The following is a 23,057-nucleotide window of genomic DNA, read 5'->3' as shown; positions in this document are numbered from 1 at the left end:
AGGGAGAGGTTTGCGAGAGGGAGCGAGGCCGCGCTAGCCGCCGGCGGTTCGTATTACCGGGGTTGGGAGGAGGAGCCGGGCCGGCCGGCGGGCGAGCGGAGCGGGCGGGAGGCGTGGGGAGGCGTAGGCGGCCTGGCCGCAGGAGGCAGGCGGGAGGCCGGGCGCGCCTCCCACCTTCGCAGCCCCTGAGCGGCCAGGCCTCACCTGCCCGCAGGCCCCGGAGCCGCCGCCGCCCAGGGCCGTCCCCGGGCGGGCACCGGGGGACAGTGGCTACGCGAGTCGCGCGGGTCCGCGCGGAGGCCTGGACGGTGCGGCCAGGTGATGTGGGCCCCTGTGCTTCTCCAGAGGAAAGGGACCCCCAGAGCAGCCGTGCCCCCGGGCTTCCCCCGCGAGGCGCTCTGACATCTGCCCTAGGGTAGCTGGGCAGCCCGAGCCGGTCCGGCCGGGTCGAGTGTCCTTAGGATGCAGTGATTACGGAATTAGGCTCTCCCTACGGGAGGGGCACTCCCTGCGCTCCAGAACCCGGCGCAGAGAAAAAGGGCAGAATGATGCTGTCCGAGCAAGCCCAAAAGTGGTTTCCAACCCACGTGCAGGTCACAGTGCTCCAAGCCAAAGATCTGAAGCCAAAAGGCAAAAGTGGCACCAATGACACATACACTATAATTCAGCTGGGCAAGGAAAAGTACTCCACCTCTGTAGCTGAAAAAACCCTTGAGCCAGTGTGGAAGGAAGAGGCCTCCTTTGAGCTGCCTGGGTTGCTAATGCAGGGGAATCCAGAGAAATACATTCTTTTCCTCATAGTTATGCACAGGTCCCTGGTGGGTCTGGATAAATTTTTAGGGCAGGTGGCAATCAATCTCAATGACATCTTTGAGGACAAACAAAGAAGGAAAACAGAGTAAGTTTTGTAATTTATTTGAATTTGGGGGCACTTATTTATGAATTTTCTGATCCTGAAAATTACTTGAATGGGGGGGCATTGGTTTTTGGATTGAAATATGGCCAGTTTTAAGCACGCTATTTGCATGACTGTGAAGTAAAAATAGTCCTTGTAATGAAACAATTTTTAAATGGAGTGATTAATGACCCATTCTCTCTGTTAGAGGTAAATATCTATTATTGAATATTTTGATTGGATTTTAAGAATGTAAATATGACTTGAGAAAATCAACATTATTTTACTTTTTATAAGAAGCTTGGATCTCATTGTTGACCAACTAAAACTGATATAGGTGTAATTTATAATCTTTAAAAAACATTACAACTTTTCATGAAATGGAAAATCAGAAAATTAAATCTGCCAATGTAATGTTTGTATGTATGTTGAACTCTGTGGCTGTGGAAAGATGAATTATCAAATTTAAAACTCAGTATTTAATTTGAGCATTATAAACACAGTTGTCTATTATTTTAGCCCAACCTCTTTTTAGGGTCATTACATCTTGATAGGGTATGAAGCTGTTAAAAGATAAAACACAGTTTTAAAAGTGCACACAAACCTCAATCCTGCACCCACTAATGTTTTCCTCTGAATTTGCATTATAGTAGAGTTGTTATTATATTACTTCAGAATTAGTTCTGCAAAACTAGTGTGTTTAGATCATATTAACGGCTATAAGATTACAGACAGTGATTAAATTCTTGTGATTTAGTGATTTAATGACTTCTTCAATAAAACATGGCCTTTTTAGTGTGACTTTCATGCTTGACTTAGATAAATTTCAATTTAAAAATTACAATACAAATTAGGACAAGCAATTATATCTAAAATTGAAAAAATAGTATGCTTTTTAAACAAATAAATATATATATACCCCATTCTTAAAATATTTCTAGTCTGAGAGAAAATTAAGACCAATGGAATTAATGGGAGGAAATTGGGTAGAATTTGTAAGACGACTTAGACTTCCAAAACAGCCCTTGTGTTTCTTTCAGTTGTAACTAATTTATTTTCCCTTTGAGAAACTTTTTTTCATAATGATATTAAGTTCATGTTAAATTTTTTATATTTGAAACTATATTTTAAAACAACTACTCCTTACTTTTTCTGAACATATCTGTCTGTGCACTTCTCTTGATCAGAGTGTTTTGTTTTATTTTGAATCTGTTCTTTTTCTAAGATTTAGTACACTTTGAGTAAAAAAGTAGAGTTAAACAATACTAGGAATGCAAGAAGAAAAATGGTAAATATTTAACCTAATTGAAGAGATGAGAATATTTTAAAAGGGAGAAAAAGTTTTTACAAAGTGTAAAGTTAAATATTTATCAATGATTTTAAAAAGAAAACTATTGGATACTTTTTTATTAAAAAGTTGTATTCAGTTTCCTCCAAAGGGTTCTTCATCAAATTTAAAGTAAGAAGTGAGTAATTACCAAAGAATTTGTTTCAAATTGCCAATTTGGGGTGACTCAGTATGTACTGTGTAAAATGTTTTGAATGTAAACTTTTAAGTATATTGTAACTTCAGATTTCTTACTGTACTTAAGTAGTACTTTTATTGAGGAATAATGTACTGTAGGCCTCTGGAACATAAATTTTTCAAGTTAAAGTAGGCCCAAGTGTGAACCCAAAGTTCTAAGGATGAAATAGCTTTTTAAAGTTTCTTCTTGTTTTATTTCTTTCTTTGGCAGTGTCACATTTACAATAAATTTGGCTATGAGCAATGCCCTAATATTGTAGTGTCTATATAAAATTGATTAGAACTTTTTTGGGGAAAATGCTTTGAAATGTTATCAACAGAGCTTGTGATGTTATTGCATTCAAAGCAATTTTCATATGTTATGAAACCCTTAACATTTTCTTTGTGGGTAAATGGGGACCACGTATTTGATGAGGTATGTTTATTGGTAATAATTCTAGATTTTTAATATATTTAATAGTTTCCTTTTCCAGCACAGCTGTACATGTGGCAAAGTAAGAGACAGATTTCAGCCACCGGTGTATTGCAAGAAAGATATTTAATATTCTGCACATTGCTAAACCTTGTCAGCATATTCCCAAATGCTTTTTTGTAAAACTGGTATGAGTGATGAAGACTACCAGCTGATTTAGAAGTCCCATGAAACTGCTGGGTGTGATGCTTTTTACTTTTTGACACTGAAGACAAGTATTTACATCATGTCTTCTAGTTGTGTTGAAACATGATGGTTAAGATTATTATTTTATGTATTTTTTCATGTCTTGAAAATATTTTTTTTTTTTCTTTTAAGGAGAAGGGAAAAGGGCCCAAGCCCAAATCCTAGCAGTGGAAAGAGTACTTGTGTATTTCCACCTTTAATGGATGTCTGGGTTGGTTCTGGCATGAGATTTAAGATATAGTACAATGTTTAATAATAGAATGGTAAAATCGTTGATGCTATTATGTAGTATCCATCGATTTTTTTACAATAGAAGGTGATGTTGATTTTTTTAAAAAATGCTGGTAAAAAGTAATAACAATTTGAGTCCCTAGAGTTAGGTATGATTCCAGCATACATAGATTTTAGGACTTTAGCATGGGTCTCTGCGGTGCACCTGCGTCCTGGCCTCTGGCACTCTTATTGCCAATCTTGTCCCATTTCTGACCACACAGCACCAATTGCTTGGGAATAGTTCCCACATATGTGGTGGTTTTTGAACATGGACCTGTGCCCACTAAAAAATTGAACAGAGGCCATATACAGTTTAAACCCAGTACTCTAGAGGTTAAAAAAAAACAAAACAAAAAAAACCAGCATTAATTCAGTGAACCTCAAATGCTGTGTCTTCATTTTATCTTTTTATCCGATGGGGAAACAAACATCTCAGGAGTGAGTCTTGAAGCCTTTCCCCTTGTGTCAGTTTCAAAACAAAGCCACTAAAGCTTCTTGTCATTGCTACTTTTTAAACTAGTGTATTTGTCGGAGTTATTTGCAGATTATTTTTCTTCTTTGTGGGGGGATAGAAAATGTACTGTATTTATAGTTGTATTCAGACACTGATTGCTTTATTCTTTAAAGTTATCTAGGTCTTTGGAATTCCCTACTAAAAAACAAAATGGTGGATTGATGGTTTTAAGAATGTGATTCTAGAAATGAAAAATTGAATATTTATTTAGTGCAAGGCAAACTGCCTTCAAAGAGCTTATACTCTAGCAATAAAGAACTGCATTGCCTCCTTTTGGGCTGTCACATCTCCTGGTTAAATGCAGCATCCTGTAATATGTGGCACCATGTGGTTAACCTTATTAACACATGTGGTCCATCAAATAAGGAAGAACTTCTAGTCTCCTGCAGATGTTATTCATCAACTTTATTTTTTTTTCTTTTGACTTTGCTTTGACGTTGGGAAATTGTATATCATTCTCTGTGCCTCAATTTCCTCACCTATAAAATAAGGATGTTAAAATAGATGATTTTATTTGATCTTCTTTCTAAAATTCTATGAATTTTGACTGTTTTCCCCACTTTCCATTTTTGGGTTTTGGTGTATTTTCTTCTCAGATTTACTTTGACTCGTTATACACATGGAAATCCCACATGCTTGTAGCTGGTGTAGATGTCGTGTGTCATTTCTGTCTTTCCTGGAAAGGACTGTGAACCAGTCTCCCATTTAATTCAGCCTTCTCTTGGTACATCCTGTTGCTAACAATGAGAGAAAGAACTAATGTAAAATTAGATCAGAGTTCTTTTGTAGCTAAGAAAATTTGTTACACTTGATTAAAGCTATATTTAAATAACTTGTCTGCAGGAATGGATATCATGCTTCATTACTAAGTAATGTGAAAACATCATAGGAGCTCTTTTCTAGACTTGATTCTGCAGTTTTCTGGCTGTTTGCCCTGTAAAATGACCAGTTGTGACACCAACAACTGGAGAATTTCTCATGGATAAAAATATTGTAGACAACACCAAAATAAACTTTGCTTCTTACACATAATTTAAAAATGGGCAGCACGATACTCTAATATGCTATACAGTAGCAATAGTAAGTGAGGCAAATAGATTCTAATAGGAAATATTTCAACTTTTCAAAAAAATTTATAGGATTTATTATTTGTCACTTTCTATGTTTCACTCATTTTTGTATATTTTCTTGGAAAAGACTTTGATCCATTTTATATGAATCTAAATTACATCATTCACAGTTTAATGATTAGCAAACTGTATGTAGTGGTTTTAAGTGTAAAGAAAATTCTTATAATACTTTGACATGAGTAATATTTTGGGGTGGGCAAAATATTAATGTTATTAAAGTGTATTTATTATTTTTATGATACTCAAAAATAATTTGAATTAGTGAATTCTTTCAAAGTCTCTGCCTCAGTGTATTTTATTTAATATTAAAAAATGTTCTCTGTCCACTGGTAACACTTATCTCATATGGAAATATATTAACTATTGTTGATAAGAATTTTTGATGATGAGTAATTTTCAAATTGTGAAAGAAGACTTATCCAAAATCCTTACACTTGACAAAGACCTGTTCCTTCAGTACATGTCACAGTACAGAAATAATGATCTGTTTTTTAAAGTGAAACAATGAGTGAAACCACAAACACTCTGGCCAACAGGTTCTCATCTAGTGCTCGGTTACCCTGATGTGTGCAGTAGCTTTACCTAAAGAACTGTGTGTATATGCCAAGGTCTGATAGCCTTTCTTCATTACATGTTACAACACATTTTTTTTTCTTCTTTTTAAGGTGGTTTAGGTTAGAATCCAAACAAGGAAAAAGAGTCAAAAACAGGGGTGAGATAAAGGTCAATATTCAATTTATGAGGAACAATATGACAGCAAGTATGTTTGACTTATCAATGAAGGACAAAACAAGATCTCCTTTTGCAAAATTGAAAGATAAGATGAAAGGTAGAAAAAATGATGGGACATTTTCTGATACGTCTTCTGCAATCATTCCAAGTACTCCCATGCCTGATGCCAGTACTGAATTTTCAAGTGGTGAAATACAGATGAAATCCAAACCAAAAAAGCCTTTTCTTTTGGGTCCTCAGCGTCTCTCTTCTGCACATTCAATGTCTGATTTAACGGGGTCCCACATGTCTTCTGAGAAACTGAAGTCTGGTGCTGTAGGTCACACACATCTTCTTGGACGCCACATAGAGTCCTTTGGAGCCGTTCCAGAAAATGGTAAGTGGTACCTTCTTTCCAGTGTAGTCTTTCCTCAGTAGTCTTAATTACTCTTGTAGTTTTTAAGTGTAACTTCTAAAGTAGAAAAACTAAAATTGCCGTTTCATGGTGGTATTTTATAGATTTAGTCGTCTATCAATTATTGAGTGTCTACTATACCATTGATAAATTCATTGAAAGCAGAGTTTGTTTACATTTTTATATATTTTATTGGGTGATAATAAAATGAGTTTCAGTCTCTTTCATGCCCTGGCTTCTTTTTTTTTTTACTGTTGTTTCTCCTGCCTTGAAAGCCTGAAGCATAAATGAACATTCAATTTCATCATAAGGTTCTTGGGGAAAAAACTTTAATGTTCAGAAATAAGAAAGTCAATTTAATGCTAATGATGAAAAAAAGCCAAAAAACAAAAAACAAACTTTGAGATTTCTAGCATTATCATGCCAGTGGGTCCTCTAGTTTTGACATTATTGTTTGTTTGTGTGATGGTTTCTGAGCTAAGTAAATTACTAATTGTCTAATAAGACACTAATTGTTAGTAGCCTAACTTCAGAACGTTATACCTTTCCATTTTAAGATTGTTTTCCTTGATTATTTTTAAGGTTAATACCTTTAAATAGCTAATTGCACTCATTCTAAAAGCTGCAGAATGTGTCAAATAGTATGATGTAATGTGTCACTGATTATGTACTAACTACAAAATTGTTTGTAGGAAGTCTTAAGTCTCCACACAGAAGAGCATTAAGCTTTGATACTTCTAAAATGAACCAACCTGACAGCATTGTGGGTGAAGGTGAATCGTCTTTTGGAAGACAAAATGACCCATTTACAAATGTGACTGCTTCATTACCCCAAAAATTCGCAACACTGCCAAGGAAGAAAAATCCATTTGAAGAAAGCAGTGAATCATGGGACAGCAGCATGAATTTATTTTCAAAACCAATTGAAGTAAGAAAAGAAAATAAAAGAGAGAAAAGGGAGAAAGTTAGCCTATTTGAAAGAGTGACTGGGAAAAAAGATGGCAGAAGATCTGATAAACTTAACAATGGGGGATCTGATAGCCCTTGTGACTTGAAGTCACCTAATGCATGTAATGAAAATCGTCAGGACTATTTTGATTATGACTCAACTAATCCGTTTACAACAAAATTCAGGGCTTCAAATATAATGCCATCTTCAAGGTAAGCTTTGAATGGGGAAGGTTGTGCTATTTATAAAATAAATTCTTTTTATTTTGCTTGGAATTTTTTTCTTTTTTATAATTGCTTATAGAGCCAAGTAATTTTGCATACATCTTTGGAATTGAACTTTTTATCTTGGAAGGATTGAAAGGATAAAAGATTTTTATTCCCTACCCTAGTCTGCTCTCACTTATGTAAGCCAAAACTCACCAAAACTTTGGAGAAACAGCATGCCTTTTGATGAGACATGGTGACAGTGAATAATCCAGGGGTGTGAGTGCAAGCCAGAGATGTATTCCTAGATATTTTCCAGGGATTAAGTCCTGGGCTGTCTAGAGAGGTTTAGTAGACCAGTAGCGGCACATAGTCTGTTGTTTAAGAATTAGTACTGAAATATTAATGTTTCTATTCTGATGATTTCAGGATAGATATTCCTTACTAAATGATTGTTTAGGAATAGTTTTGTGAATGTTCATTGGAATTCAGTGACCCGCATGGATACTGTAAATACGTAAGAGATCTTTATGAAGATTTATAATCATAGGAATAATCATTATGATAAAGATTAGAATTTCAAACTCGTGAGTTTTTAGTTTTATATATACTGCTACTTTTTCTTATTCCTTAGAATTTGGAACTGTATATTTTAAATGCAATTAATGAATTTTGTAGGTGTGAATGATTCAGTGAGGATCAATAGCTCATGAAGTACATAGTACAAAGCTAGCCCAAAAAGGGAACCCTTAAATGGTGACTAATACAGGTTGAGCATCCCAGTCAGAAAATCTAAAATCCAAAATGCTCTTCTTTAAGAAATGTGGACTTCAGCATTAATGGTTTTATAGTAGATGGAACTCTTGGAATTTTGGATTTTGGAACAGTTTATTAGATTTTGGATTTTTCGATTGGGAATATTCAACCTGTAAAGTTTGCAAATATTCCCAAATCCAAAAAGCTTAAAGGCATCTTGGGTAAGGGATACCCCACCTGTATTGTGTTTTTGTGTTGTCGGTCGTTTTATTCATGAGCAGCTCTTTGCTTTGTCCCACTGTAAGCAGCAAGGGTAGTGTGACAGTCTCCCTTGGAGGCTCTGCTCTCCCCCTCCCTTGTGCATCTTCCATCACATCAAAAGCCATGTATTTAAATTTTGGAAGGGAAATGCGTATTTCTTTAATTCTCTTTTATCAATAAATGGGTATTTGCTGTGGTTTTAGCAGCATCATTCAGTTTTGTTTATAGACTATACCTCAGAGAAATAAATTTTTACCATTGGTGTCAGTGTGTTCTTGAAAAGTTTTGAAGTGCTATTCTAAAATATTTTGTGTTGGTATTTCATGTAGTATCCTTCACGTCTTTCATAAGTCCTACATTACAGGGGTAAATAAACATATATTAGCTTTTCTCCGCTTTTACTGACCTTTCTTTTGCAGAATGTTGTTGAAAACAACTGTGCAAGATAAGAGATAACTTAGAGATGGAGTAATTTCGGTAATTTTAGAGTTAATGAAAAGCAAGAAGATGGGACATGATAGAAAAATAATATTTTATGTTAGCATTTGAAAAATAATTATAAAAGTAAATATATATTTAATTGCCCTGGACTTGGGCTGCACTCATGGATTGCCACAAGCTTTAAAAGTACGTGTGGCCTATTGGTAGATGAAGACTTTGGTTGGGTTACTTCACTATTACTGTTCCTGTTAAAATTAGAGCTGTTTCATGATGTATGTAGAAAATGATTGCATGTATATAAAAATAGGTTTTTAAAATTTTAAGGCCTTTTTCTTCATATTTAGGAGGTGGCAGATATAAGGACAGAAAGGACAGAGTGTATAAATTCCTGGAAGATTCTCATTTTCTGTCATAATCCATCTTTGTGGTAAATGTGAAACATTTAAATAAAGGGGTAGCTCTAGTTAATAGTGTAAAAAAGAAGAGTTGAATGTAAGTTGACGCAGAGAAGGAATACAGTTCATGTTTTTAGGAAGCAGCTTTGTTTTGGGTAGAATTTGGGCAGGTACTATTAAGATAGTGTGTTCTTTACATGACAACATCAGCATTCTTGTTTATCCTCCCAGTATCATCCCCCAGTTACTTGGGACTGTTTGAATTTCTCAAGTTAATATCCAAATCACTTTTGAGGCTATAGACTCAAATCACAAGGACACGTGTTGTGCATTATTTTTCCCATAGTACTATAGATCTGTTTACAGTCTCCTGGACCCTTCTGACTAGTCTTTGTGAGAACACTGAACAAAGCTGAAGGGGAATATATAGCTGTGAAGCTGAACTTGGTTTTTGTTGAGGGGATTGGTCCATCTGAGATTGCAGGAATAGAGAAACTCTGTGATAGCTGTCTAAGTGAATAATACTTATGATTAAAACTAGAGAATTTTCTTTATGCACATAATTTAAAATTTCTAAGGAGATTTTTTTTAAAGAAGTGCAAGTGAAGTCTGCCTGAAGGAATCACATTGGAAATCACAAAACATACTTTTTTGCTTCTGTGTTTGGAATAGTTCCCCTAGCTATAATAAACAACTCCAGATATCACTGGCTCACCACAGTAAAAGTTGCTCACTTCTGTCACAAAACAGTACACAGAGGTGGGGATGGAAAATATGGCTGCTCTCTTGATGCAGTCATTCAGCACCACATAGTCTCTCAGGCTTCTTCCTTCTTGTAGTGTTACCATTTATCACAAGCCCTCCAAGATCATTGCAGCAGGGAAAGGGAGGGGAGGATCACAGGTGGATCATTTTTGTGTGTCAGGCCTAGCAGTGGTTTGCATTGCTACCCCATACATCCCCTTGGCCAGGGCTCAGTCATGTCCCAGTGCCACTGCAGTCAGTTAAGAAATAGTTTAGTTGTATACCCAGAAGAAAATGGAACTGGGTTGACACAAGGTCAGCTTTCTACTGAGAAGTTTGGAGGCTGGAACACTGGGCATCTGCAGAACTACAGCAGTGTAATTGAGAGAATAGTTGGAATTTTTATAAATTTCAGGAAGATGTTTTATCAGCTTATATTTGGTATTGAGTTGTTTGTGTATCAAAAATGCTGCTACTTTATTTATTGATACAAAAGTAGATTGATGACATATTTATCAGCGAGTTTTACCTTTACCATTTATCAACTGACTCATCAACTAATTTGTTATAGTTGTCCCACAATTTGTAAAGTAGCTCTTCTTTGCATCTGCAGAATATCATTTTCTAAAAACAAATATGCTTGTATGATTCTTATACCTTTTAAATAATTTGTTTATAACCACTGATTTTGAGAAATTATCAAAAATAATTTGAAAAGTGGAAATGGTTGGGTGTTTTCAAAATTTTTTTTTTCTTTAAGTTGGGACATAGCTTAGACCCTTCTCTTAGGTAGGGATGAGTGGCCAAGTTCTACCTTATTAAAGAGCTAATGGAAAGATAAATATCACTTCTAAGCCTCTTACACTTCTAAGACCTCCTCCACAGGTCCAGACCAGGGCTGGCAGCTAAGGCTTGTGGGCCAAGTCTGGCTTGCTGCCTGTTTTTGTAAATAAAGTTGTGCTGGTACACAGCCGCCCGCATCTTTGGGTGGCTATTTTTGTGCTACCGTGGTAGAGTGGATGGTTGTGTCAGAGACCGTATGGCCTGAGAAGCCCAGATATTTATTATTTGGCCTTTAGCAGGTATAGACTGCTGCCCCAGCACCAACTGAATGCAGGGGTTCTTTAAGAAGGGCAGAGCCAGGAGATAGGAGCAGCTAGACCCCCCACATGTGTGTGGAAGGCCCTGGAGCAGGAACAACAAGTTGGACTTTGACTGAAAGAAAGATTCTCTGAATATTAAGTTGCTGAATTTTTTTTATATATATTTGTTACAGAAATTAACATTATTTACCCTACTAAGCAGGGTATGTAAACTATAGTACCTTTTGTTCTATTTAAGAAAATCCAGATCAAAAATGCTTAAGAACTACTGGTTTCCAACCCCAAATCCAAACTCTTCTTTCTGAATTCAGGGCTTACTGTATTTCACTCTTTTCTTACCTATCTAACATTTACTATTCCTCATTCTGTTCTTAGTAAGTTAATTTCCTTAGCGTACCTCTCTAACTTGAGGGTCTAGTAAGTCATGCCATCTCCATTCCTGGGCTCAGGTGTGGGCTACACTCAACCTGTCTCTGAGTGCCATCAGTCCATCTATCCTTAATGCTAAGAACTCTAATATTTTCCTGAATAATAACCAGGTATTTTTGTTTTCTCGATTTCTGTTATTACGTAAATCGAAACTGCTATGTGATGTTTATCATGTCCAGTTCTTAAAAGTCTTCTCCACTGAGCTGGGGAAACTTCCTACCAGTCATGCTGAATTTTCTTTCTTAGAGTCCCCCAGCACCTAGGTCAGTACACGTCCTATAGCTTGGTCATCACAGTTTCTTGGCGATTTCTTTTTTCCAAAACCACAGGTTGTTGGATCTCACCTTAGAGGGAGTTAGAATCTTTAGTGAGTAGGCACTGGAATAAAAAAATCAACATTTTAAAAACTTCCTGCTGATTGTCAGTCAAGTTTGAAACTTGCTGATTGAAGTTGTATCACCTTTTTCATAAGTATTGAATATGTTCTTTTGATGATTGTTTGTGCTAATAAACTCATATTTGAACAGAAGGCAACTTAGTGCCACTAGCTTTGCTTACTGGGCTGACAGACCCTAACTGAGTAGATAAGTCAGCTTGGCTAAAATGGATACAAAGAGAAGTAAGAGATTTTGCTGAATAGGTAAAAAGCACCTAAATTAGAGTGGACAGTAAAGACCAGATAGAAATATATATTTAATATTCAGGGTATCAGTGTGCTGAATGGTGTGCAACCTGTGGACAACTGAAGAGGAACTGTGGTATATGCTTTTCTCAGGAGCTCCAGACTCCCTGAGTAAGTTCAGAACACCACTTAGTTCAGACATTTTATTAACATACAGAAGAAATTGCTACCAATGTCTTACTTTGAAATTTTGAAAAAGTCAAGAATATAAGCCTACTCTGTGATAAGCTCATATAATTTGAGGTTAGTGGAGCAGCCAATCAGAGAAACAATGAATAGGAGAGACTCTTTCCAGAGAATTTTGCTTAGGGCACAAAGGTGTGTGACTTGCTTCCACTTCATTACTTTCAGCTTCACTGCAATTATGAATACCAGGTAACAAATTCTTAGTTACCCTAGGATAACTTACTGGTTTGTTTTATAATATTATTCCTCATATGATTGATTTTATTAGAGCATGTATTTCCATTTGTAATATTTGCTGTACACAAGAGCCTGCCTCCTCTTAGCTGATGAACAGGCCAAAAATTCATTTAGGACAATATTAAGATCAAAACTCATATTCATCACTCATATTTTATAATTTTGCATGACAGAGTGCCTTTAACATCAGATTGACCTCTTTCCCTCTTTCTCTTTTTTAATCCTATTAAAATTCATCAATTCCTATCTATTATTGTGTCCTACCTTTCTCAGGAACTGTGAAACATTGGTTTCCAGAATGGATATTTAAGTGTTTCTAATTTTCCCAAATAAAAAAATCACAATAGGCCTATTAGCAGGTAACCATTATTATGCAGTTGTATAAGATGGTCCACGAAAAAAATGGTCTTGTATAAGGTTACATTTTGATTTTAAGAAGAATGGTAAACAAATGATCCTAAAGAAAAGATCCTATTCATAGGTTTTAAAACTTCATTTTTATAACGTCCCCTACGAACAATTTTTTTTCCTGAATGAGTTTAAAGATCAATCTTTGACATAATAAACCTCATTGTGCATAACATTTATTTTAATAGCAATAATTACTTTTTGTTCATATTTGTCTAAAGATAATTTGCCTGTTATTCATAGTAGGCTGTAAATCTTTTATGCAGCCAAAAATTTGCCTCATTTATGAGACAGAAAGCACAAACTCTTGAGATGATTTTTAGAGCCATTAATCCATTAGTGTCCAGGGATTTGCAGAATGTTTCCAATGTAGCAGTGTCCGTGAACATGAAATATATGATGTGATTAGTTCCCATAACACTAACTAGAATCTCTGTTTAATTCCCCAGAGACTACTTGAAACTTTTTTACCCTTTGTCATCCTAATACTCATTATATAGATCTCATTAATTGGTGCATTTCCCAATGGGTTAATTTGCGGATACTAACCATGCCATCCTTTTACTAACTCACTAATGCAAATTGATATTTATAGTCTTAAAATTGAAAACAAAAAAGACAAACTTTGTTATTTTTTTTTAAGCAGAGAGATTGAGAAGATTGAGATATAGAGAAATTATGTGAGAGAGAAGAAAACAAGCCAAAAAACCCACAAAAACTACTGTAGGCTAATAAACTGATGTGAAAATTTCTCAATTTACAGCACTTGACAGGTGCTAAAAGAAAAGCATCTTTAATTTTAATGTGTTGTTAGGACCTCTTTAGAGAGACTGTACAAGTTATTAACAAGGTCCTCTGAGACAGGAGACGGGTAATTAACAAGACCTATGGAGATATAGTTTAGGTAATTAACGAGCTCTTAGGCACTGGACACAGGATAACACATAGCGAGTCCAGTAGTTAAAGAGAACAGGTTGTTAGGATATGATCAAATACAAGATAGAGTCTGTAAGTCCTCTGGAGGTTTTTGATAGGAAAGTATTAAGATTATATTCCAGTGACCCCAGTGTGTTAATTTTTGTAAATCAATATGTGAGCTTTTTGGTTTAATGTAGTTTGAGAGAATTATTTCCTTATAAAATCAACAAGCAAGGGAGCTTGTTAATATAGATTAACATTCTTTATTAATTGCCAGTAATGAACATGTATATTGAGAAAAATACATTGGAAACACAAATTATATGGTTCTCACTTGTTTTAAACATTTATTGTATGTTTTTCATCTGTGGCCTGTAGGTTAACATGTCTGTTCTAGACTAACTTTGCTCTCCTGTTGACATTAAAATGATCAGGATTTAGGCCAGAGGGGAGAATGCCTGGTGCCAGTTTGATTTTTTTACTTGTTATCTCTGGTTCCTCCAATCAGGCTCTCATAATATCTTTAAGTTTGAGAGTTGATGGTATTCCCAGTTGCAAATATTTGGTATAGTTATTTCCTGTAGCTATTTTATATTGCTGGGGTATAAATCTTGAGTTTTGGTTCAAAAACCTCCCACATGTGTTATACTCTGAAAGTGAAATATCCAAAACCCCTTGTGAATCTTATAGTTCTTTCCATGGCTTCTTGTCTCAGTGTGGCTACTCCAGTCTATCAGGATAATTTTTTTTTTTTCTAAATTTCAGCTCTGATAATATAATCAAATGATATTTCCATTATAACTGTTTTTTGAGTATTTGCCATATAAAAAAAATCAGACTATTAAGATATCAATCCTGCTTCTTAAACTTACAGAAGAGAAGGTTTGTAAATATTAGGTCTTAATTTCATGCTAAGGACTGGATTTTTGTATGGATACTGGGGAACCGTGGACATTTTTAAATTGGGTTGTGATGATTGAGCTAATGTCTCAGATAGCCTGGCAAGCATGGCGTACTTGTGGTGCAGTGAGGGGGAGGAGAATGACAGGGACACTACTGAAGAAGCTGCTATGATTATTGAACTGAGTTGGTGCAGGTCTGTTGGCAGTGAGAGTGGAAAAGAAGGGAACATCTTTGGGAAATATTTCTGGGCTACAATAGACAAGACTTGCCCATTCTACTTTTGGGTGGATGGTGCCGTGGTAGGGGAGAAGAAGCAATCATAATTATTTCAGTGATGTGTCTTAAATTTTATAAAACAGCACTTGGAAAAAAACATATTTAATGCAACAGTGTCAAGTCTATAGTCTTTGAATCAGATATTGGTATTGATGGAAAGGTTTGAGGTGTTTTATTTTTTTCCCCCGTGAGGTGCTGTCTTATTGTACATCTTTGTTAGAGACCAGGAATATGTGTTTTGAGGTGAGACTAGGAAATTAGTATCAAAACAGTAGCAGTTCTTGACAATTTGTTTTTCAAACCGTAATAAACTGTCTTTTTTTGAACACAAGAATGCAAATTCAATAACTGCTTATGGATTTATGCATGTAAAGTGTTTTCACTTTAGCTTTGTAATTACTATGTGCATTTTTTCCCAGTGGTGTTGGCTTTACCAAATCTTGAGCCTATTGTACTCCTTCTGGTAGTTTCTCATTAAGAGAATAATTTGTATTTCTTACTTCTATGTGCACCACCTCAGATAGATGCCCTCTTCTTCTGTGCCTAGAACATTCCAGTTGGGCTACTGAGACCACATTGGCAATAATTAATTTTTTTTTAAATAACAAAAGTTTCACCTTTAGAAATATAGATAATGTTTTTGTGTATTTAATTTATGGTTGTAGTGTTACCTCGTGACCAGGGTTTTTAAAATAGCTTCTGGTGATATAAAATAAAGCAGTTAATTTGATAATGAAGAAAGTTTTCCTTATATATATTTAATTAGTTTCTAAGAATAATAGGATCCAGACATTTGACATTTGTGTCTTTGAACTTACATTTTTAAGGGTGAATTATTCCTCTTTGATTTGTGTATTAAATATGTTACTATAGCTGTGTGCAGTGGTTCACAGGTAATCCCCATGACTTGGGAGGCAGAGGCAGGAGGATGGCAAGTTCAAGGTCAGCCTGGGCAATTTAGTGAGACTGTCTCCAAAAACAAACAAACAAAAAAACAACAAAGAGCTTGGGATGTGGTTCAGTGGTTAAGCACCCCTGGGTTCAATCCCCAGTACTGCCAAAACCCCACAAATGTTACTATATAAGTATACATAAATATGTAATATCTGTTAAATATGTATCAGCAATTGTTTAAATCAGTTCGGCTATCTTAGAGTAAAACAATTCAAATTGCCAGTTTTTGTTTATGGTTAAACAAATGTGTGTAAAGCTGCACTAGGGCTAGAGGTTTGTAATTTATGGAGCACTAAATCCTAGCCATACCAGCAATGGAGGGGACAGTAAGAAGTGACCCATAATCAATACAGAATGAACTGTGTTGAACAGAAGAAAGTGAAGTCTGCTGTGGAAAGGTGGAGGAAAAAGCAGTTTAGTCTCCTGGAAGTTGGGAAGTAACCTTTGAGGAAGAGACCTTTGAGTTTGGTCTTGACCATTGAACATGATTTTATGCATTGGGGAATGAGTTGATAGACACCTCTGTTTTAGAAAATAGCAAGAAAGCTCATTAAAAAATGGTTAGATGCATTTTGAAGGGATATTTTATTAATAGTGACTACACTATTATGTCTTTACCTACTAACCACTGAGTAATTTCACCATTTCTTTTCTAGTTGGAGTTATGGAGCAATATCTATGTCTCATTCTCAGCCTGGTAGGTTCCTGAGGAAGTATATTTGCTACTGTAGGCGACCAAGGAGCCAATTAGCAAGTGCCCTGCAGCAGCTCGACATTAAGTATAATGAACTCTTTGTTATGGAGCCTGGTATGGGAATGGGGCTATTCAGGTTAATCACATATTTTGTTTATTGGATGCATACAATGTGTTTGTTTCTCAAAGATTTTTCATCTTCAAAGAAATTAATTACCCAAAATTATTAAAAATGAAAATCATGCTAAACATTATTTAAGTTTGGATTCACAAGTATGTTTCATTCACTTCTTCCAGTGAAGGATTTTACAATGTAACATTTTACAATGTTACAAGGATTTTACAATGTTAAAAGAATGTTCTGAAGGGAGTCTAGTCAGGTCTGGGTTTGGCGCTCTCTGCAATAGCTGTATGACTTTACAGCTTTTCACAGCTACATATTTTGAACTGTAAAATGGGATGATAACAGTCTTAGTGGACGCACAGGAAGTGCTGAGGGTGGTGTTGGCCACATATGGTGTCTGAAAATGGGGCTTTTGCTATGATCTTTTCACTCAGCATCAATGTATCAATTGTTTTCAATAAATTGGGTGGAATTTTTCTAAGTAATAATATATTCTCAATTTAAAAATAAATCTTATATTAGAATTTTTTCAGGAAGGCAGTTCAAACTTTCATAGTAAGATGGATAAGTGCAGCATAATATTGAAAATTCCTTAGAACATTTCAGAATCCCCTTTGGGAAAGGGGTACATACCAGACTTAGGAATTCACACAAGACTAGTGTATTTTTTTTTTTTTTTGGTACTAGGAATATAATTCAGGGGTGCTTTACCACTGAGCTATATCTCTAGCCCTTTTTAAATTTTTTTTTTTTTTATTTTGAGACAGGGTCTCACTAAGTTGTTAAGGCTGGAGGCTGGCCTTGAACCCGCAATCCTCCTGTCTCAGCCTCCAAGTTACGGGGATCACAAGCACATCCCATCGTGCCTGGCCTTGTGTGTCTCTTATAACCAAGATTTGGAGGAGGACTCTTTTATTTCTTTATACGTGAAAGTACCTTCTTTTTTTCTTTTCACTAAGAGTATATGATAGTGCCCGAGCAGTCTCTGGATTTGAGGTTCTTTAATATGCCTGAAGTATTATATATATTTTTTAATGTTCTGTCAGTCTAATCTATTCCTTACTGAACAAAAAATACATGGCCAAAATTAAATATTCTTATATTGTCATCAAGTTATTTTGTGGAATATCTCTTGTACTTATAGACATGGGTAAGATCTTATAATGTCACCTCCTTTGGGTCTGTGTCTTTGGACTGTGAGACAGTAAGTATAAGGTGACTTTCTAAGATAAAGATGTTTGCTTTCAAACTTGATATAAGGGATGAAAATTTTTATCCTTACTTTGTTATGTATCACTTTCCTTTCTCATGTAAGAATTCTATTGATTCTTTGATTCAAAGAATGCATAAGGCAGAGTGTCTGATACAAAATATGTAATTACTAGTGCTAATAGGTGGTTCCATTGGTAAGTGCTCATAGAAATGGAAGTCACAGGAGGGTAGGTGGACAGAATTAGACAGCCTAGGCATTATGGAGTAGGTAGAATTAGCAGCATCTCAAAGGATGGATCTGTGAGGAGAGAGAAGAAAGGGCTTTTGGGGAAAGGAAAAGATGAGTTCTTTGAGGGACTGTCAAGGACCCAGCCTACCTAAAACTATTAAAGATAGTGGAGATGGGACTTACTCCTAGGAACTTCTTAGGAATTCTAGGAATTCTTATACTCAAATTTGTACCTAATTTTTAAATAAAGTATGAATAGTTTGTGGCTCCACATTTGAATGATACTAAGAAATTGTCTTGTATGAACATTCCCAACAGGGACACTGATGTTGCATGCCTGATATGTGTCTAAAAAGGACCGAGACGCATGAATTCAAAGATGCCAGTGAGACTGCATTCTTAAGTGTCATTTTTGATGGAGAACAAAATCTTTTTGCCGTGAAAAGTAATTTTAATTATATCACTTACAGGATCGGGATAATGGCAAAGGAACCTGTAGATACTCAAGTATATCCAAGCTGCAGCCTTTAACTTAGTGGGGAACCTGTGTTCGTGAATAGTATTTTTTTCTTTACGAAGAAACATTTAGAACAAGCTGAGATGTGTGTGTGTGTGTGTGTGTGTGTGTGTGTGTAGTATAATTTACAATTTCTAATAAGATTATTATTCATTTGTTGGGGGACCTGGAGAGTATTATTTTTCATACAAAAATGTATTCTTTTCCATTGAAAATATAATTCCATAGCCCTGTTGAAACACACTCTAAATTGATAAGTGTGTTTGTAGGCTGGGCTTCTCAGCATGGCGTGTAGAATATGGGGAAGTCCTCAAGTCACCAGCAGCTCTGCTGTCAAAACAGAGTATATGTAGGAACCTGTCCCTCACTCCAGGGAGGGCCCTGAGAAGTCTGGCTGCTTTGGATACACACCTTGAAGGCTCTGCAGAGCAGGGGTGCTTGCTGGCCAAGGCCCTTGCTGCAAGTTGTTAAAGAGCAATTGAGGCCTCTCTGGGATCAGAAGGCACCATAGCTTCCTTTCTAGGACATGGCTTTTTCTTAGACACAGAAAGATTCACCTTGGGTTGTCTTGGCCAAGGGTGTTGTGGGCACTCTAGCCTTTTTCACCTGGTCCAGAGAAGCCCAGGGTCACCTCATCCTCACCCTCATGAAGGAGTCACCTCTGTCCAGGCTTTCCTCACCCTCTCCTCACAGGGGAAAGTAGATGAAGACTGCTGAGTTGGTCTTAATCTCATAGACAGATGGAGACTGTGCTGATTCTAGTCCCACCAAAGAGGCTGGAACCTGTTTTCATCACTTCTTCCTAATTCCACCGTTTTACTTCAAAAATCAGAAGGACTTGATCACAAGAAAGCAAAACAAAAACAACAATTACTAGTATATGTGACAGATGGCAGGCTAGTGTGTGCTCAGAGCAACAGGGTAAGCATAAAAAACTGCCCCAAGTAACAAAAGGTTCTGTTTACATTAAGAGATACATGATGCAAAAATTCATCTGAATTTTTAAGTTTAAGTTCAGGTGGCAAAGAAAGTTTTGCTTGTTACTGGATTTAGTCTTGTCATGTAGTACAGGGTACTAAAGGAGGAAAGGTTTGAGAAGCTTAGATTTAAAGGAATTGAGTTTGGAAATTTGTGAATTGTTTGTCCTTGAAATAATTACTGTTTCTTTTCTTCACCTGGAGGAAGTAGTACATTAAACTTAGTGAACATTATACTCTTGATGAAACATGTTCTTAATCATGGACATCCTTAAATCCTCCAGTTTTTGGTCTTTCTTCAATAACATACTATTCATTATAGAAAAGCAACCAGGTCCAAATTTGCTGTCCGTGCTGTTTGGTGACACTGACCACAAGTTTTAATTGTCTTGCCTCTGAGATCTCATAAAAGATATCCTGTGAGAATATTAATAAGAAAATTACTGTTAATCCCCATAGACACTTATGTCTTAGTTCTGTTTTGTCATCAGAGTGTTTCATGTGCATGCCCAGTCCCAGGAGAGAGAATATGTATTTTATTCTATAATATCATTTAATTTGATTGGTCCTGAGTTCTTTGCTTCTTTTCTTAAAAAGAAAGAAGAAAAAAAAATTACTGAGTTTCACCTTGTCTTCTAAGTTCCATATGCTTATGTGCATTTCTATTATGGAAATGTGCTAATAAATATTGTGTTACTGGTGCAGTCTCTCTGTGGACACTTTACTTTTTTAAGGCTTTGAAAAGAAGATTATTAAAAAGCATATTAAAGACTCCTTTAACATGTAACCTTTATGGAATAAGAACTGGATTTACCAGAAGAATCTCAAATTAATCAGTCTTGTGGTTAAATACCTAACCTGTTTGGCGTCCTGGATAAATTGGCTAGTTGAATTGATTTTATTGGAAGCCCACCAATTTGAAAACTTATTTCAGTTTTTAGTGGCAATTGTAAATATTAGAATAATTCTTCCTATCTTAAAAGAACTGAAAAATATTCTCTATAGAATATATTCTCAGGATATATTCTTAGGAAAACAGTTTCTTCTGCTCTTGAGTGACTTCACATCTTGTTGGTTGAATTTGAATTGACCCACTATTGATTTACTTATTCAACTATTATCCCAGTTTCTGCAGATTTTTATTAAATACTGGTATTAAGGTATTCATTCATTTATTACACATCTGCCATGCAATAGACACTGTCAGATCCTGGGATGGAAAGGTTAATGAGATCTGGTTCCTTCCTTTAAGCAGAGTCCAGTAAGAAGGGATGGGAAGCCTGAGGGGGAAGGGAGAAACAGAGAAAGTTACCTTTTGTACCTTATGTTTGAATCACACCTTGTCATATGAAACATTTTCATATTCATTTCTTCTACCCCTCTGCTAATCTTAATTCTTTGAAATAGATGGTGGCATTTCTGTCTTTTAAATTTTATTGTTTGAAATATTGAAGAGTTGAGTAGGTTGTGTCTGGGCATCAAATGTTGTCCGGTCAGTCTGCAAAGATGAATTGGTACAGTCTGAAGGAAGGGCTTTTAAAACCAGGCTAAAAAAGTATGTCATTATTCCAGGAAGTTAGAGGCCATAAGTTTTTTGATAGTTGGGTAAGTAGGATAGACTTGATGAGAAGGCAGTGGTCAGCCTGCCTAGGTAGACTGGATGAGGAGGGTCGAGACCGGTAAGAGGCTGTTGTGTGCTCTAGGTAAGAGGTATTGGGTCTTGTAATGGAAAGGTAACTGTGCCAGTGAGTAGCAGCGGGGTAATGAGAGATCATGTCCAGAGCTGAGTAGGGGGAGTGGGTTTACAAAGCAGGCCAGGCTGAGGATTGGGCTGCAGGGTGTCTCAGTGCTTTATTTCGGGTGCTCAGAAGTCTGCTTGTTCCAGAAGGAGGAGGAAAACCCAATAGCTGATCTGAAAGAGAGGTGCATATATATTTCCAGTTTGGGGCTTTTGCCAGACATTTGTGAACATGGTATTATAAAGGATAAAGAGTTGTGGTTAACAAGATGTAGTAGATTTAGTAGTCCTCCATCTGGTCAGTGGTGGCAGCCAAGATAGTGGAGAAAATGGAATCACAAGGGTAGAGTAGAGGAAAGACCTGAAAACAGCCTTAGGAAGTTAAGGGTGAAAAGAAGAAGGTGACAAGGAGAAGGAGTGCTGGGAACACAGGGGAAACTAGGCTGCCAGAAGAGAGTCCCGGGAGGGAGGAAGGAAGAGCCATTGTAGGAGATGGAGCTGAGGGGTGGAGCAGAGTGAGCGACTGTCCTCATGCAGGTAGTTTTTGGTGACCTTCACCAAGGAAGCAGTGAGTCCTCAATGAGAACTGGGGATGTGATGTAGATTGCATCGGATGAGTGAGACCAAGTCACAACGCCAGCAAGGGTTTCTGAGGGGTGCTTTGGAGATTGGCAAAGGACCAGCCATGGAATATCTGAGAGGCATTGGGCCAGAAATATGCTCTGGTGAGAGGTGAGTAAATATCAGTGTGTTGAGGAGAGTTCTCTCCTAGGAGGGAGGGAGAAAGGACGAGCATTGAGCAGGTGGGATTTGAGTGCAGAGAAGATTTTACAGTGATTTACTTAACCCTGTTTTATTGACCACTGTTCCTTTGGAAACATGTCCAGAGAAATTGTTTGTGGAAATGTGTTATAAATTGTAAGGCAGTGTAACTATGAGGTGGTATTGTTCAGATCCAGGTCACTTCAGTCATACCACTTCAAAACTTCAGGAGCAATGAATCCTTAAAAGTATAATTCTAAATCAAAAATAATTTTGAGCATAAAGTGCTCTAGCCTTGTGAATGTGAAGGGTGTTAAATGAAAGTCAGAAAGTTTTTATTTTTCTTTTCCCTTTTAATTTTTTCTTTTTTGTGGTTAGCAGTGAATTGTCATTTGTAAGTAAATATGGAGCATAAGCCAGAAATTGAAGGGAAAAGGAAAGTGTAGATAGTTCATATACTTAAATTGTGATTCTTTCTTTCTGAGAAACAGAAAAATCCTTTTTCTTCAATCATTCTAAATTATTGAGTGAATAATTTGTGGCATTTGTTACACATACATATATATATATATATATATATATATATCAATCATTGTATATATATCCTATATCATTTGAATCCTAGCAGGAAACAAAGGATACATTCAGAATGGATAGTTGAAGAGAGTTTGGTGAAGAGGTGTGGTCAGGGTTCAGGATGTCAGGAAGGGCTAGTGTAGCACCAGAGCCCAGCACTGCCTAGAAGGTGCTGCCATACTTAGGTGTCAGAATAGCTACAGAGGCGGCCGTGGGGAGGGACTGAGGAGGTGATGGCATGGACCATGGCTGGGGATAT

At 36.5% G+C, this 23,057-nt stretch overlaps 1 protein-coding gene across 2 annotated transcripts in view; it reads left to right on the top strand.

Moving 5' to 3' along the window:
- Nucleotides 1–23: 23 nt before the first annotated feature.
- Nucleotides 24–23,057, top strand: part of Rab11fip2 (RAB11 family interacting protein 2) — a 37,666-nt gene continuing 14,632 nt past the window's right edge. Inside the window, exons 1-4 of one of the 2 annotated variants that reach the window (XM_048791283.1) lie at nt 24–898; nt 5,661–6,103; nt 6,814–7,282; nt 16,626–16,666. In XM_048791283.1, the coding sequence (XP_048647240.1) occupies nt 546–898; nt 5,661–6,103; nt 6,814–7,282; nt 16,626–16,666 (1,306 nt within the window). In that variant the 5' untranslated portion in view covers nt 24–545. The remainder of the gene's footprint in view (nt 899–5,660; nt 6,104–6,813; nt 7,283–16,625; nt 16,667–23,057) is intronic. The other variant, XM_015498310.2, reaches the window with a different exon arrangement.

This window comes from Marmota marmota, unplaced genomic scaffold (assembly GCF_001458135.2).
Source record: "Marmota marmota marmota unplaced genomic scaffold, marMar, whole genome shotgun sequence".
In the NCBI taxonomy this organism is placed as follows: domain Eukaryota; kingdom Metazoa; phylum Chordata; class Mammalia; order Rodentia; family Sciuridae; genus Marmota; species Marmota marmota.
The sequence above is the reverse complement of the archived record's forward strand: the minus strand, read 5'-3'. Positions and strand labels throughout refer to the sequence as shown.